Source organism: Gymnodraco acuticeps, unplaced genomic scaffold, assembly GCF_902827175.1.
Source record: "Gymnodraco acuticeps unplaced genomic scaffold, fGymAcu1.1, whole genome shotgun sequence".
In the NCBI taxonomy this organism is placed as follows: Eukaryota; Metazoa; Chordata; class Actinopteri; order Perciformes; family Bathydraconidae; genus Gymnodraco; species Gymnodraco acuticeps.
Genome location: NW_022991435.1, coordinates 297,381 through 314,691, shown reverse-complemented (window position 1 = coordinate 314,691; position 17,311 = coordinate 297,381). Strand labels below are relative to the sequence as shown.

Genomic DNA, 17,311 nt, shown 5'->3' with positions numbered 1-17,311 from the left:
GATAACTTCCGTGTAAACATTGGTTCAGTATCTCTTATGATGCCCAATATGTTTTTGTCTATTGTGTATAGTAAGACTTTTTTCATTCATGTATGTAATCTAATGCAAAAATAGGAATTAATGTCTTAATATTAAAAACACAAGGGCTAGAAGTTGTCAAATATCTAATACACACAATTAATCAAATATCAGTCACTTATAATGAACCTTTGACAGTATCTACAGGCTTTAAAAGGCTCTAAACATATATTTTCAAACATTTCATATGTGATGAACTACAGCTACAGTATATTGCAGGTCATTAACTTCACTTGGTGTGTAATGCACCCTCTCTCTGAGGTAAAGGAACCACATGTATGCAACATCATGGGATTAAAGGATAGTTTCACATAGTATTTAAACAACAGTCTGGTGCCAATGTGAACATCAAACAGTTGCTTGCTGTAATCATTTTGCCTGTTCATGCTGGCCTTTAAGAGTTTCGAAAGTAAGCGATGGGGAAACAAAATGAATAGACGTTATTATGTGCAACGTTGTGTAACTTAACAACAAACTAAGTTTTCAGACAGTATCTGGTCTAATGTAACTCAGTAATGCATTATTATATTGCCCAGTGTTAACTTACTTTGCCTATTCGCCCTGAAGGTAATTACAGAAAAAAGGGTGCACCCACCAGTTATAGGTCTATATCAAATATATTTTCTATACAGTATAAGACCCTACACTTAGTATCATAGCAACTACTGAACTCAACATGGCACCTATTGTAATTCTAAAACTAGCTAAGCTGAGTGCCAGACATAATTATATCTCTCCTCAACCAATCACAGAGTCATGAGCCATAAATAACAGACTGCTCCCCTACAGAGAACCAGTCTGCGCCGAAAAGTCAACAAACACTTTCTCCCGTAGCGGCGCAGGCTCTCTTCTGGATTCGTCATGCTCAGAGGAAGACAAACAGAGGGATAGAGACAGCGGCAGAGCATATAGGATAGAGCGAGTGGAGAGGAAAAGAAAAACAAATGTAGCCTATGATTACTGAGTTATAATGAAGGCTGTTAGATGGGACTGTGGCTATGAGCTATGTCATTAAAGACAGTGCAGAGTGGCTTGAACATCTACAGGTCTCTATTTGAAACACTGGCATGCTGGAAGACAAGGAAGGATAGCACAGGATTCAAAAGTCCTTTCAACAAGCTTCTTCAAAGTTATTACAACATTCCAATAATGTTAATAGCTGAAGCTTTCTTGTAAGGGGTAAGGGCCCCACTTTCAAGCCCTATTACCCTGTGTGTGTGTCTGCAAGTCAGCTACAGCAGCGCTCTGTGAAACAGCTTAGTCCCTGGGGCATTATATTTAGATTTGTACGACCAATATTGAATTCTGACCCCTAGACATTTTCACCATGGTGACTTGACATGTCACCTTGATAGGGCAACAAGTTATGGCTTGTTACATTCAGATCACATCACATGGCTGTAGGAGTTGATTGGTACATGTGTTCCCGATGGGTTTTGAGGGACGGGATTGGAAATGTGTTTGCATATAAGACATGTTTCACAGTAACAGGACGCTTGTTTTACTTAAAGGATTTGTGTGTTTATCAAATACCTTAATGTCATATCATCATTGTCATTGTGGCGACAAGTCACAATGACAAATCATTGTCGCAAGCACACAAAATGACCAAGCAATTTCTAAAAAATCTATCATTTTTAAACCGACTGTTGTTGTTTTTTGTATCTCAAATGCATACAATACCATGTCTTGTCACATATTTCCTGAAATATGTAAACAAAACGAGATAGAAGCACCATCAAACATCCATGGCATGCATCACATCATAAAAGCAGATGTGTTTTTCATTTCTGCCACCTCCTGTACTATTTGTCTTATCTAGTGCCTCTCATATGGGGAGGTGATACTTTCTAGACTTCAGTGTGATCCAGTGTCATAATCGTATTCTTGTTTGTGACATATAGAGCCTACGTAGGGGCACATCTTTAATAAGGTGAGGTCATATAAGCCTTTTATTAAGTGTTTCAGCTATAGTCATGTCATATGTTGTCATGATGGAGTTACCTCCCTGACAGTAACTACAGATGTTTCCACTTTGAGGGGGTAACAGTTTTGAGAAAGCACAGTCCATACTTGTCATTGTTCACATTTTCTGCCATAAAAAGGGACATATTTAGAGCACAACAGTGGATTTTAAACCTTTACATTGACTGTGAATTTTTTTTAAATTGTTCATTATGATGTATATGATGGTTAGGACGTACACATTCTTCAAACTAAAATGATAGCAAATTGATTGATATCATTGTCACATTATCTTTCATTGAAATAATAATATTTCTATAAACCTGAAGGACAAACATGTGACTGTGGAGATGAGGAGCCTGTGTGATGCTACAGCAGAACAGCCTGACCCCTCTCTAAGCTCCCAGGACGCTTTCTTCGAGCCTCCCTATTGGGATTCTGGTAGCCTACATTCTCTGCTTCAAGGTCGGCAGCAGTAGCAAATTAAATTACTTGTCCTGTTTTGTGGTGTTGGCGCCGGGTCAACAGCATCTTGGCTAAAATGATGAGTGCGGGAATCTGAAGGAAGCCGCATTTGTCCCAGGTCTCTGGTGTCATGTTTTCAAAGCAAGTAGCAGCAATGAAAAATGGCTGAAATCAAAAGCAGTGTATTCAATTCTGCTTCTGTAATCACTTGCAAAACAAATAAATTACCTCTGCTTTCAAATGCACCACTTTATACTGTTGTTCTTTGGTTTATCCTGCTGCTGGAGGATGTCATATGCTTGCACATGGAATGAAGCTAGACTGCATTAGGTGCATTTTTTAAACTCACACCACAGCAAACGCCTCCTGCTGGGCATTTTGGGTATGATATATGACAAAGAGGGGTAAACTAACTATATATATATAGTTTTAATTAAAGCGGATGTTATTTTGGTTGGTTATTTTTGCATAGAGAACCACATTTTATCATAATTAATTTAACATCACTTTACAAAAAAGAGGTCTTTCGCTCAGCAGAGTTTCATTTCAGCCACCATACATATCTGTCATGCAGCTGTATCTTCAGCCGCATGCAGACTTTATCTCTCAGTTGCTGAGGGAGTTGTTATCTAAAGACAAACAGGTTACACGCCACACTGTGGAATGGGAGGTACTTAGAGTATGTAATGGAGTGTCAAACACGCACAAGCAAACGGACAACTTAATATTATGCTCCACCCAGCAGCGCACGTGTTTCACAGAGTTATGTTTGTAATGTTACCAAGTGAAGTTATAGGATAAATCTATGATAAGTGTTCACATAAACCAATATTAGATTAAAGGTGTGTTTTATCTTACTTCCGTTTCATTTTACCATGAAACTTGCTCACCTACAGTACACAATAATACTAACATGACCTCTGAACACACACAACAAGGTTGTAACTGTAGCACTTACTGTGCCAAAACTGCAGTTCACATGACACCTTAATGGTTGTCAATATCAGAGAGTATGTTCATTTAAAAAAGGCAACACACAGCATTTTCTCATTTGGTATATACGTATATACTCAACTCAATACCATATCAGTGTTCTATCTCACACAGGCTCCGCCCTCTACTGGACTCTATGGGTAATACTCTGATCATATGAACAGTGGCAAGGCTGAGGACGTGCACTCTGTGATGAGGGGTCAGCTTCCCCTCCTAAGAATTCTCAATAGATGAGAGACAAACATGAAGCCTGAATGGACAAGTACAGCCGCGGTCACAGGAAGCATAACGTGTGGCTACAACTGTACTGTATGTAGCAGGGGGCTTACTGGCATGTCTACAGGAATTATAATCCAACTCACCTCAGGCATCCACAAACCAAAAGTCGTTGTTGAAGGCCTTTGTTGTACTTCTAAGCGTAGGCTGTAAACCTAGCCTCGCTCATGAGATAGATTCACTGCAGCAATGAAACATGGAAAATGGAAACACTGACTCTAGTATGAGAAACACCCACTGGTCTTACACTGTTACATCAAAAGGTTTATTAAATGTGAGATTAAGTGTTGTATAAAACTAAAATGCATTGTAGTTTAAATCAGAACAATGAATCTTTAAATAATGTGTACAACCATTTGTATTCTTTCAGTGAAGGTAAATAAAATAAAATATTCTTGTCTATAGTATATTTTGTTGTTTTTAAGGCAATCTAAAGGGAAGTTAGTTCATAAAAGGTTTGATATAGAGGTGTAATAAGATCATGTTCAGTGTGCTAACATAACTGTTAGTTGTAGTCAGAGGCCCTACATTTTTGACATTTCAACCAATATTTTCCTCTTTCTTGTCGCATGATGCTGGGACTACTCGACACTAGAGAGCAGCAGAGCAGCATTAAACAGACACTGACCGACTCATTCGACTCGTACGTTCTCCTCTAAATACTGCACCTATGATGCTGTGTTCTAGTTACAAAAACGTCTCACATTACATATAGGTAAGTAAACAAAATAAACACCCAGAGCAGTTATCTGGTTATTCATAGCACTTGCTTTATCTGTGTTATCAGTTCAAGTGTGTGTGTTTTAGGATTTGTGTGAATGCAGTAAGGATGTATTCACAAGAGTTAGGATATAGGTGTGGAAACTGAGAGGTCTGTTTTCATATAACTTAAATATGAAAAAACAAGATGTGAGTTTCCTTTATATTTGTTGCCACCTTCAGAAGTTGTCTGAGTTCAAAGGAGAAGCAGCTTTTCCTCGACACAGACTGTTTCGACCAAAGGCTACACCTCTCAAGTACCTATTGTTGCTTTGTGTTGACAGAGTAAATGAATATTTAACAGGAGCAGAGAAAGTGGTAGGCATCAGATCACTAAGAAGAAAATAACCCCTCTCTCCATCATGTGACCAGGCTATCAATGGTCCAATGACTGAGTAGATTGCTGCTTTTATTGGCTGCTTATTTATTTGCTCATTTTGGGGCTTCTACACGTCTATATGTAGACTGTGTGTTTACATGTCAGATGGGGTCTTGTGGTGGGTTGTTTCACCCTGAAAGAGATGCCAGCAGGGTGGAAATGTGTGCGGTTAGCACCATGGACAGTGAACAGAGGCTCAAACATGTGATCAAGGCGATGCGGATGGAAATCAGAAAGCTGGAGCTGGAGAACATGGGCCTGAGGAGGAGAGCGGGAGCTAATCTCCGAAAGATTGCAACCGTTCCCATCATGACTCCAGAATGCAGAGGTAGACTTATTGTCAATGAGCTGTAGGCTTTGAAATATGCATAAGCTGTGTGGCGTTTCTATGGTTGGTTCTTTATTTAATATTCTGATTGCACTTTCAGTGGTGGAAACTAACTAAGGACATTTACTCAATTAATGTACTTCATTAATGTAATTTTCATTTTATGCTACTTTATACTGCTCCTCTAATAGATTTTGGAAGACAATTGTGTCCTTATTACTCCACTAAATGTCTTTTCACAGATTGATTTACTAGGTAGCCTACTTAAAACATTCAGACTTTGACACACAATACTTGGGGGAAAGTTTTAAAATAGGATTATGTGGTATAGATCAAACCATCCAAAATGATATTTAAGATACTAAAACCATTAGTGGGTTAACAGAAAATTAATTCTAAATAAGATTGCTTTGTTCAAAATATTTATTTTGCAAGTAGGCTAGTAGGCTACTTTTACCCCTAATACTTTAAGTAGCAGTACTTTTACTTGAAATTGAGTATATGTACAGTGTGGTATTAGTGCTTTTACTCAAGTAAAATCTGAATACTTTGTCCACCTCTGCATATTTTGGCATTAGAGTTGTGTTGACCCACCTTTTTGCTGGTATATTCTTTATTCTGTCCTTCAGAGAGCGTTGTCATGACAGTCAGAAGATATTCCATCTTCCAGCCGTTGGCCAGTCATCGGAATGTGCAGACGGACGGTGTGAAAAGTGAACGATGGACTGGAAAACAGCAAAAGAAACATGCAAATTAGCATGCTGATAAACTGTGGCCTCTGACAACATCGAAGATTGGTATTGTAAAGTTATGCTTTCTGTTAAAAAAAAAAAGTAGCCTAGAAGCTCTACATGGTGGCCTTGCCTGCATTAAAGTTAACGCATGGCTATCCCTTGCTTAGCATCAAATCTGTTTTGGCACCAAAATCACTGTCTCAAAATAAAGTTTTTTTCTGCCCTCGGTGAATTTTGTAACATTAATACTGTAGCTTAAATGTTACGTTTTTTCATTCCAACAGCTTTTTCGTCGACACATTAATATCAAATGTCATTGTTAAGCTAATGCAAATGTTGTTATTACCATCATCAACCTGTGGAACGCACCTGTCAGTATAGTGACTTTACTCTCGCGAGATCTCGGCGTTGCGCAGTGGAGTACAGCCGTCCGCCATCACTGCATACAAGCTAGCATTAGCCAACAACCACTGAGAAGCGAGCGAGTGACAACAACATAACAGACATACACACCGACCTAATTCTTACAGGGGAGGTCACTGAGTTACCCTGTCGCTTTCCTGGCGTAGAAAGCAAACTAGCAACTGCCTTTCATGTAGTCTTTAAGTCAACTTAGAAACGAAAGTCGTTCTAACTAATCATGTCCAACCTCAAAGGCGGCACCAAGAAGGACACCAAGATGAGGATACGAGCCTTTCCTGTAAGTATTTTCCGGCTCTGTGAGCACTGTGAAGCTAACTGTGAGACTCGAGTACCGGGGATGACAGGTCTCTACGCTAGCAACTGCCTGCTAGCTAGCTGGTCAAACGAGAAAAACATGTCATTGTCAAGTAAAAATTGCAATTATTAGGACAAATAACCGAAATAACATTAGCTGTGTTACCAGTTAAGTTCAAACGCTACCTTGATTTGAAAATGCTTTCGTCGTTTGACGTTAGCTACTGTTAGCATGTCCAACGTTAAGGAAACTTCATCAGTGACATACTAGCAATTGGTAGCAAGCTAGGTAGCAGGCCTGATAGTGTTAGCTAACTTGACGCTAGCTAAGTTACAATCAGTCTGCAAGTATTATAATGCTATTGTAAGAGCAAGATGTCTTGGCTGTTGGTCTTTTGTTGCACCACGCATTTGGCGTGGGCTGTTATAGATGGCAATTTACACATTCGCATGTTTTGTTAGCATGAGAGCTAACGCCACTTGAGCACTTACTCAAGGCTACAGTAAACATGTCTAAGGTAACCTGAGTAGTTAGTGTTGTTGACGTCCAACCACACCAACTACGTTACCAGAACCACTTTCACACATTTATTTCATCAGCTGAGCGCTGGGCTGAATTACATCTTCACCCATAATGAAATCCCGTTATTAGCGCAGTTGTCATGTCGTGGTATATACAATCTTATTTGAGTTCTGATAGACAAAATTGCAACATCCATTCCTCGTTGAGATTGTTGGTGTGAAACCGTTTTTGTTCTGCTTGATATCCAGGGTTATGAGTGGGTGTCTGGCAGAATGAGTCAGTGAGCAGATGAGCGAGTGATCATAGTTAATCTTCCATTGAAATGTTGATCCCACATGCAATGCAAGACCAGCCAATTAGACCACAATTTAATCACACTACCAGATGGTCAACCTAATTGGAATTAAGGTATTCATATAATGTGATCCAAATATAGTAGCTATTGAAACTTATACCAATGCTGATTCCATGGATTACCAGTGCTCTTTCCCCCCAATTTCAAACATGTATGCTGGTACCTTTTGCATGGAACTGATCACAACAATGTTAATGTTAAGAAATGTCAAAACAACTGAGTTGGCAGCTCATGTGACGGAGTGACTTGGCAGAAACCACATTATCAAATTACAAATCAGATACAAATCAAATGTCATTCAACTATGCCATCAAATTACATTTTTATATACATATATTAATTTCAGGCAGAAAGGTTAACTTGTCCAAGGTTATAAAGAGGTTTGACACACATTGCACCGGCGTCTAATTAACTATCTCCGTAGAGACGTCAGGGAGCTTATGTCATGGTTTACTGACTTTTATTCCTTTTGTAATCCTTTGATCGTGGACATCTACCTGTTTGCTAGAGCCAATCAGCACTTGCTTTGTGTTTGGGGTTGTAAAGCCTTTCATGACAGTAGACAAGACAATGGCACAGTTTTCATAGTCTTGCATATTATTATAACGTTTTCTGTTTTAACATTGATAGCCAACATATCACCATACTATACTATTGCATGCAAACATGTGTCTGTTCCTTGGTTGATGCATGACCCTGACAGTCCACAGATTATATTATTGTCTGCAGTAAACCTTAAACCTACAAAATATAAGGATTTCTTAAACATTCTCCTTTCTTGATTGGTTTGTTATGGCTTCGATTTCTGCCAGATGAATGGCATTACTGATATAGCTCTCTGTTGATATTATATGGCTACACTAGTTCAAAAGAGTGATTCAATCATAGCATTTCCGTTAGCTATAGCTCCTGTGCTGTTGCCCTAAAATGCTTGATCACATTTCTATACACTTGCAAAGCTATCTGATACAAGGCATCAACTGTCATTATGGTATCACAGATGGAGGACGTTATAAGCAACACAAATGTTAGCTTGTTTACCATTCTGCTCCACTTTAGTAACCAATACTCACTATTAACTCATCAATCCCCACTGCAAGGTAGAAATTGGTTGCCTAGTGTGGAAGTCTTTGTTTATGTATATATGGATATAGTAACATTTTACAAGAGCCATACTATAGTGTGCTAAATCTAGCGATGTTTTGATACCAGAAATAAAATAGTTGGTTTCAATAACAATGACATTTAAAAACTCTTGGTACCCAATCGATTCCAGGGTTCAAAATGATACATCTCATGTACTTTAACATACACTCCTTATATATATATATCTTCTTCTTTTTTTTATAAAAGTATCACAGGTCGTCATTCCACAGTTTCTTGACAAAAAGCCACATTAAACAAGATTACATTTGAACACTTCATGGCAATGTTAAAAGTGACCTTCCCCGATTATAGAGTGTTCCTTAATAAAGCATGTATGCATGTCAATACACGTCAATACAAGTCAATACAAGTCAATAACACCTCCAAAACCAGCTGCTAACGTCACCTAGCTGTACTCCTGCTGACTTCCATACCTGTATTTATTCAGGTTTGTTAACTGTGTGCATATTCTGTGTGCAGTGTTGAGCAAAAGAGATATGGATGTGCTGACAGCAAACAGCTGTTAGGGAGAGAGGGCGCACGGCCGTAGGAACAATAGGTGCAAGTGAAAACAAGTACGGTCACGATTTCACAACATTGGTACCGAAGCATCGGTTCTCATGACATCCTTGCCTAATTGTGTTGCAATACATAATCCTTAACAAGACTTTCGCCATCCAACATGATGAAATACAAAACCAGAACATTTTCAAGTAAACACACTTTCATCTCTCTGTCCCTCCTAGATGACAATGGATGAGAAGTATGTCAACAACATCTGGGACCTTTTAAAGAATGCCATCCAGGAGATCCAGAGGAAGAACAACAGTGGGTTGAGCTTTGAGGAGCTCTACAGGAATGCCTACACCATGGTGCTCCACAAGCACGGGGAGAAGCTCTACACGGGCCTGAGGGAGGTCGTCACAGAGCACCTCATCAACAAAGTAAAGAAACACATCTCCTCTATATTCAGCTCGTTCTTGAAAAATCATTATCGGAAAGAAATAGGAACATTATATAATTTGAGACAATTAATAATAATGAATTACCCATTTGTTTTAGGTTTACATTTTCGGGCTACTGTAACTTGTAGCTAAAGTATTTCAAATGTTTAATATCAAAGAGCAGGCTTGACCTAACCCTAACAAGAGATACACTTATAGTCTTGACTTCTACTAAGCATAATACACACATTGATTTTGGATACTACATTCTAGACCAGTGGTTCCCAACCTGGGGGGGGGCGCCATAGATCGCAGGGGGGGGCGGCAGGCCTCAGATGATTTGAGGCAAAATATAATATTTAGAAATGTTTTTTTTTTTACATTTTTTTTTTTTTTTACATATAATTGCAAGGCAATACATGATTGTCACTAAAAGCCTTGTCTCTACATTACAATAACATATACAAAATAATTGATTAATTAATTTTAATAAAAATTCAAGTTAGTATTAAAGGCATAAAAAGACAGAAATGTATAATTCTTTCTTTAATAGAAATGTTTCTTCTGCCCGTATAGTGTCCAAACCGGGCTTTTCTGGATAAGCGCATTTTTAAAACATACTCATTGTCATTGCAACTTCCAACAGGAGTCATTTGGGGGGGGCTCTTGGGAAAAAAGGTTGGGAACCCCTGTTCTAGACAGCTACATGAGCCAAATCTGTTGTAAGACAAAATCTCCCCTTTAAAAAAAATGTCAGTTTATTAGCCACACTAGAAAATAAAGACCATCCTAACATTGTACCCTACAGCCGCAACCCCAAATTGGGCTGGGGGCGTAAAGTAGGGGCTCAATGGCCCCTTCCTTGCTCGGATCACAACCCTCTTTAAACTTTCACTATGATTACAACTACATATTTGTGACAGCATTTTGCATATTTCCCATGCTTTCACAATCCCAAAATCTCCGATATGTGTCACAGACGTACAAACACATAGACACGCCCCCCTTGCTTGACCCATGGCCATTTTCCAACTTGACTTGTTTTTGATTACACCCCTGTAAAGTTTTGTTTCTGCATCTTACATGGTTGAAAAACAAACCCACACAGACTTACAAGGTGAACACAACTGATAATATCTTGATGTGACCTTAATTCTGTCAATGTCTTTGTGTTTTCAGGTACGGGAAGACGTCTTAAACTCTCTAAATAACAACTTTCTGCAAACCCTGAATCAGGCCTGGAATGACCATCAGACTGCCATGGTTATGATCAGAGACATCCTCATGTACATGGTAAATAGGCTGTTGTGCTCTCTCGTCATACTATATGTTTTTCATATTGTTCTGTAGTCGTTATTGTACCGAAGCTTTTAACATTTTACAATGCAGTGGTGGCTGTTATTTCAATGGGATCCACATTTGTACATCCATCCTATGCGCTATGTTGCCTCTGCAAGTGGATTACAGTGTGTGTTCCCTCTCATGAATAATTGTGTGCTACCAAAGAAATGGCCTTTTTGTTTTCCAACTTAGACCTTAAACGTTATCCCTTTCTGGACTTTGTAAGGTGCTGCTTTATCTGTGGTCTTAACAATGAGCTTGTGTTACTGTATGCATTTGTTTAGTTGGACAACTGGCGGAACTAGGTGAATAACTTTAGCAGCAAGTCCAACATGTTTGTGTGGTGTGTGTAACTGAGTGAGCCCTCGAGATAGGCACAAGTGTGGCTCTGAACAATGGCACAGAGACCACAGCTCTCCTGGGGTTCCTTTCTTCTGCTCTCTCCTTTTCCCTGTCCTGGCCTTACCCCGGGGTCGGCTCTCCCGTGTTTAACTACAGGAGACTCACCGTGCCTGTTCTGAGAGCAGCCTGCTGTTGTTACCTGCCTGCTGACCTCTAGAGGAGAGCCTGAAGGATGCAGCCAGTGTGACTTTGCTTTATTTACCTTTTTGAAAGCCCCCCTTTAGGCCCTCGAGACATTATGTATTTTCTAGGGAAGTTAAGGCGATTGTTATTTTCCTCCACACATTTGTTTAATGCTGAGCATGCATGTAATCACGTTTACTTTAGCCAGTGTTACCTGCCCTATTTTTTTTTATGTAGTTATGTAATCCAGGAAATGCAAACTCATTCGCTCCACACAGGATGAAAGGAGAGGTATCAGAAAACAAGCTTATGAGATTGAAAGATTTCTGTAATGCTTTTTGAAGAATTATGATGTTACGTAATGTCCCAGAAGATAGTAGAAGCCACCTCCTCATTTTTAAGGTCAAATCTGGTTAGTTATACATTATAAATATGTTATTACCAACACCCCCTTGAATAGTGATGCTTTCTGAATAGGGCTTATGTCTTGACCTCATGATTTCTGGGAATAATTTAGACTCCTACTAGTCCTTTCCTCTGATGCTTAAAAAGCTTTGCACCCTGTCAATTAGATGCATAGTGTCAAATGGAAAGTCTGTGTATATCCAGCACCTATCAAAAATAATTTGCACCCCTTTGAATCACAGTGGATGAAGTTATTCTTGTATTTCTGCAATGATTAGCATGCATAACCACATACCTATAAAGAGGGGGTAGGAACACATTTCACACAAACTGTACATGCCTCAATATACAGAAGTTTATTATTTAAAATCTCAACATGCATACGTCAATAAGAATGTATTTGAGTCAGTTTGGGGCCTTGGTACTTCTCTCCATTCACACACTAGTCAATGTCGTTCTCACACGCTCGTCTCTTGTCTCCCAGGACCGTGTCTATGTTCAACAAAACAACGTGGAGAATGTGTACAACCTCGGCCTCATCATATTCAGGGACCAGGTGGTCCGCTACGGCTGCATTCGAGACCACCTACGACAGACGTTACTCGACATGATCGCTCGTGAGAGGAAGGGAGAAGTTGTAGACAGGTAACTACGCGTGTTTCGGGATATTTAGGTTGAATTCGAAATGTGGTCGACATGCAGCAACTCTTCTAGGTCCCGTTCCTTATTTTGTTCAACATTATGCATTTATTTTAGTTGTGAAGGTTATTTTTGTCATGTTTGATTTCCTCTAAATAATTATTTGTAATTTGTAAAAATGGAAGACTCAGTTTTTTGTATTATCCATTGCAGGGGCGCCATCAGAAACGCCTGTCAGATGCTGATGATCCTTGGCCTGGACGGCAGGTCTGTATACGAGGAGGACTTTGAGGGTCCTTTCTTAGATATGTCGGCGGAATTCTTCCAGGTAAGTCTGTGGGAGGTTCTTGCTGTCTATGGTTTATAAACATTATAATGCATTGACACTAGGGCTGCTCAATTAATCGTATTTTAATCGCAATTACGATTATGGCTTGCAACGATTACGAAAACAACGTAATTGAAATAAAACGATTATTTTTTCATTATTATTATTACTTTTTTTTTTTATTGGTTTTTCAGTTGAATTATAGTTAAAGTTTTTTTTAGTTTTTTTTGTCAGTTTATTGAACATGTCAGAAACAAAAACATACAACAATAATATATATATATATATATATATATATATATATATATATTCTCTTTTTTTCCTTTTTTTTTTTCTCACTCAAATTAATAATTATAACAAAGTACAAAAATAAATAAATAATAATTCTCAGATAGTCTGTCATATTCAACAGGGGTAAGTAGAAGCTTAAAAAAAACTTTTCTGGCCCTCTAGCATATATTTTTCTTATAAATAAAATATTAGGTCATCGTCATCAGCGACATGTTTGTCTTTTGATTTTTGCCATAATCGAGCAGCCCGAATTGACACTGGAACTGTTTGTAATATATAAACACACAATAATCTGCTCTTTCAGATGGAGAGCCAAAAGTTCCTAGCAGAAAACAGTGCCAGTGTCTACATTAAGAAGGTGGAGGCCAGAATTAATGAAGAGATCGAGCGAGTTATGCACTGCCTGGACAAGACTACAGAGGAGCCCATTGTCAAGGTGGTGGAGAGGGAGCTCATTTCCAAACACATGAAGACCATAGTGGAGATGGAGAATTCTGGCCTTGTCCATATGCTCAAGAACGGAAAGACAGAAGGTAAAAAGCTTTGCCTATTTGATATTCAACTTTTCTAAATCAAGGATTGCAAAGATACCTGTGCTCTATTTCCATCTTTAACTCAATCTGTTTAGTTTATTTCTCATCCTTTCTCCCCACCGTGTCTCCCTCAGACCTGGCTTGCATGTACAAGCTGTTCAGCCGTGTGCCAAATGGCCTGAAAACCATGTGTGAGTGTATGAGCTCCTACCTGAGGGAGCAAGGCAAAGCTCTGGTGTCAGAAGAGGGAGAGGGCAAGAACCCTGTCGACTATATCCAGGTATGCTGTGTGAGAAATTAGTCCAAAAGCACAACTTTAGATCTGAAGATAAGACACCTGGATGATCCCTTCTTAAAATGTTGATAGAGGTTAATGTGTTTTTATGTATTACATCACGTCTTTGTATCTTCCTCCACAACAGGGCCTGCTAGACCTGAAGATACGGTTTGACCGTTTCCTCCTCGAGTCATTCAACAACGACAGACTCTTTAAACAAACCATAGCAGGAGACTTTGAGTATTTCCTCAACCTCAACTCCCGCTCACCAGAGTACCTCTCACTCTTTATCGATGACAAGCTCAAGAAGGGTGTTAAAGGGGTTTGTAGATCCTTTTAATGATCTTTTAACGCAAAGCACATTTGACTGCACATTTATGAACTGATTGCCCTGTCGTGTTTGAACAGTTAACAGAACAGGAGGTGGAGTCGATCCTCGACAAGGCCATGGTGTTGTTCCGCTTCATGCAGGAGAAGGATGTGTTTGAAAGGTACTACAAGCAGCATCTGGGTCGCAGGCTCCTCAGCAACAAGAGTGTCTCAGACGACTCGGAGAAGAACATGATTTCTAAGCTCAAGGTAAAAGAAGGACACGGTTTTGGTACCGAGTGTTTATGCAATTCCTTGTACTGTTTTTCTTTCTTCTCCACTCGTGTAACTCACTGTTCTGACTTTCTCCTTTGCAGACAGAATGTGGCTGTCAGTTCACCTCGAAACTGGAAGGGATGTTCAGAGACATGAGCATCTCCAACACTACCATGGATGAGTTCAGGCAACACATACAAACCACGTCGGTAAGGTCTCACAATGCACTCGTCTAAACAAGTCACACTTAAAAACATATCTTAATTTGAAAGCATAGTTGAAATTCCACAAGTTTACAGAAAAAGGATTGGAAGATCAGCTTTGTTTTATTGTAGTCTCTTGTATCTAACACCATTCATTCATATTTGTATTGAAAACAATCCTACCATGCATCTCTTTCAGGCATCTCTAAGTGGTGTGGACCTCACAGTAAGAGTCCTCACGACAGGCTACTGGCCTACACAGTCGGCAACACCTAAATGCACCATCCCCCCCTCTCCCAGACACGCCTTTGAAGTCTTTAGAAGGTAATGCATCTAAATTCCCTCAGACGTCGATACTATACAGGGAGGTGTGAACTGGTTCTGTGTGGTTTCTAAAGGACTCTGCTCTTCTTTTCCAGGTTTTACCTCGCTAAGCACAGTGGTAGACAACTCACACTGCAACACCATATGGGCGGGGCGGACCTGAACGCAACTTTCTACGGAACTATTAAAAAGGTAGACACAAAAAGCAGTTTCAATTCTAAACTACTGCATTCAAGATACAATTGTGTTGTTACGTATCGTTTCCTAGGTTTGAATCAAACTTCCCTTTGAATTCTTCTGCAGGAGGATGGTTCAGAGGTGGGTGTGGGGGGTGCTCAGGTGACCGGCTCCAACACCCGGAAGCACATACTGCAGGTGTCCACCTTCCAGATGACCATCCTCATGCTTTTCAACAACAGAGACAAGTGTACTTTCGAGGTGGGGACACAGTGAAGCACCTTCAACTCACTATCTGAATATCATTCTCGCATTAGATCCTTTGGCTTTTTTATAGATGTCATTTTGCTAAGTGACAACAAGTTCTTTCGTCCCTCTTCTTACAATCTTAATTGTCCGTTCTGTCCCCGTCTAAAGGAGATCCAGCAGGAGACGGATATCCCTGAGCGGGAGTTAGTGCGAGCGCTGCAGTCTCTGGCCTGTGGGAAGCCGACGCAGAGAGTCCTCACCAAGGAGCCAAAGTCTAAAGAGATCGAGACCGGCCACGTGTTTACAGTTAATGATCAGTTTACTTCCAAACTGCACAGAGTCAAAATACAGACAGGTGGGCAACGTTTGTGCACCACACATGCATCACAAAAAGAAAAGTCACACCTCATTTCCAGGCCAGCTTCTGTCCAGCACGGCACTGTATTGTTTGGTCAGAGAGTTTCATTTCTATGCATGTCTTAAGATATAAATGGCTCATTACAGCTGCATTGATAAAAGATGAAAATCCTGTATTTTATAGTTGAAGTAGAAATGATTTAGCTTTGAATAACTAAAGTTTTGGTACATTGTATGAGCGGTACACAAGCTTTTAGGTCAGGTGAAAGAACACCACAGTTTCTATTTCAGCCTTTAAGAAACTTAGATAATGAGGTGCTATGTTGTGACATGAACTCTGGGTGGGACTGTTCCTGCTTATATTTCCACATGTTGTCCTCGAAGCTCATCATGTTTCCTATCCTATTTTCCCAGTTGCTGCTAAACAAGGAGAATCAGACCCCGAGAGGAAAGAGACGCGGCAGAAAGTGGACGATGACAGGAAGCATGAGATTGAGGCAGCCATTGTCCGAATCATGAAGTCAAGGAAGAAGATGCAGCACAATGTCCTGGTGGCGGAGGTAAGGAACTCCACATGGGGATACACTTTTAATGTTAAACGGCACATTTAATCCAATATTGGTAAATCTTCTCTGTTTCTCACATCCACGTTCTGCAGAGAAATGCAATGTAAAAGGCTGATTTGCTGTTGAAATGCTGCTGTTCTCTTACATGCTGTCTCTCTGTGTCTTCAGGTAACACAACAGCTCCGGTCACGTTTTCTTCCGAGCCCTGTCGTAATTAAAAAGCGTATAGAAGGACTAATAGAAAGAGAATACTTGGCACGGACGCCAGAAGATCGCAAAGTGTACACCTACGTTGCATAGAAGATGGACTGTGGATGAGGACTGGACGGGGGGGATGGGATTTGTTTGTTTTCTTTGGACTGTTGTTACGCATGGACTGGAAGTTTCTTTTAAAGACAAATGCTGGGAACCTGATTCCTCCTCCCTTACAAAAACACAGTAAATGCGGAATTAAATGTTGGCGCAGAAATAAAATCCATCAAAACTTGTAGATGCTTTTTAAATCAGGCCCAGTCTTCCTATTCCCTGTGAGTTTTAACATGGATGGATCCAGCTTCAAGCTTTTCACTGTTTTACCCTTGTAGAGATCAAACTTGCAAAGAATCCCTTGGGAAAATGTGAATGCACCACATTATTTTTTTGTTTCAATACTGTATAAAAATAATAAAATTATTAAAAACAGCAAATGTGGATTGTTACAAAATAATGAGTATTGATGCTCTGTGGTTTTTCACAGATATGCTCTGCCTTACATTAGCTTCTTACATAAGAATCCTAATTGGGATATGTATTCAAATTGCAGTCAGCAGCATAGACCAAAATAATTAACAGAATGTTGTCTCCAAAAGT

The 17,311-nt window shown here is 39.6% G+C and overlaps 1 protein-coding gene across 2 annotated transcripts; it reads left to right on the top strand.

Moving 5' to 3' along the window:
• The first annotated feature begins 6,381 nt into the window (after window positions 1-6,381).
• LOC117532639 (cullin-3-like) lies at window positions 6,382-17,148 on the top strand. Of its 2 annotated transcripts, none has more exons than XM_034196018.1 (16): window positions 6,382-6,677; window positions 9,465-9,662; window positions 10,842-10,955; window positions 12,418-12,578; window positions 12,786-12,900; window positions 13,496-13,724; window positions 13,859-14,004; window positions 14,147-14,323; window positions 14,410-14,580; window positions 14,688-14,795; window positions 14,989-15,113; window positions 15,209-15,305; window positions 15,417-15,551; window positions 15,708-15,894; window positions 16,311-16,456; window positions 16,631-17,148. In XM_034196018.1, the coding sequence occupies exons 1-16, from the start codon at window positions 6,618-6,620 to the stop codon at window positions 16,760-16,762; spliced, it is 2,301 nt and encodes a 766-aa protein (XP_034051909.1). In that variant the 5' UTR covers window positions 6,382-6,617; the 3' UTR covers window positions 16,763-17,148. The 2 variants fall into 2 exon arrangements, with proteins under 2 accessions (XP_034051909.1, XP_034051908.1); XM_034196017.1 differs by having other exon boundaries at window positions 15,414-15,551.
• Window positions 17,149-17,311: the final 163 nt, after the last annotated feature.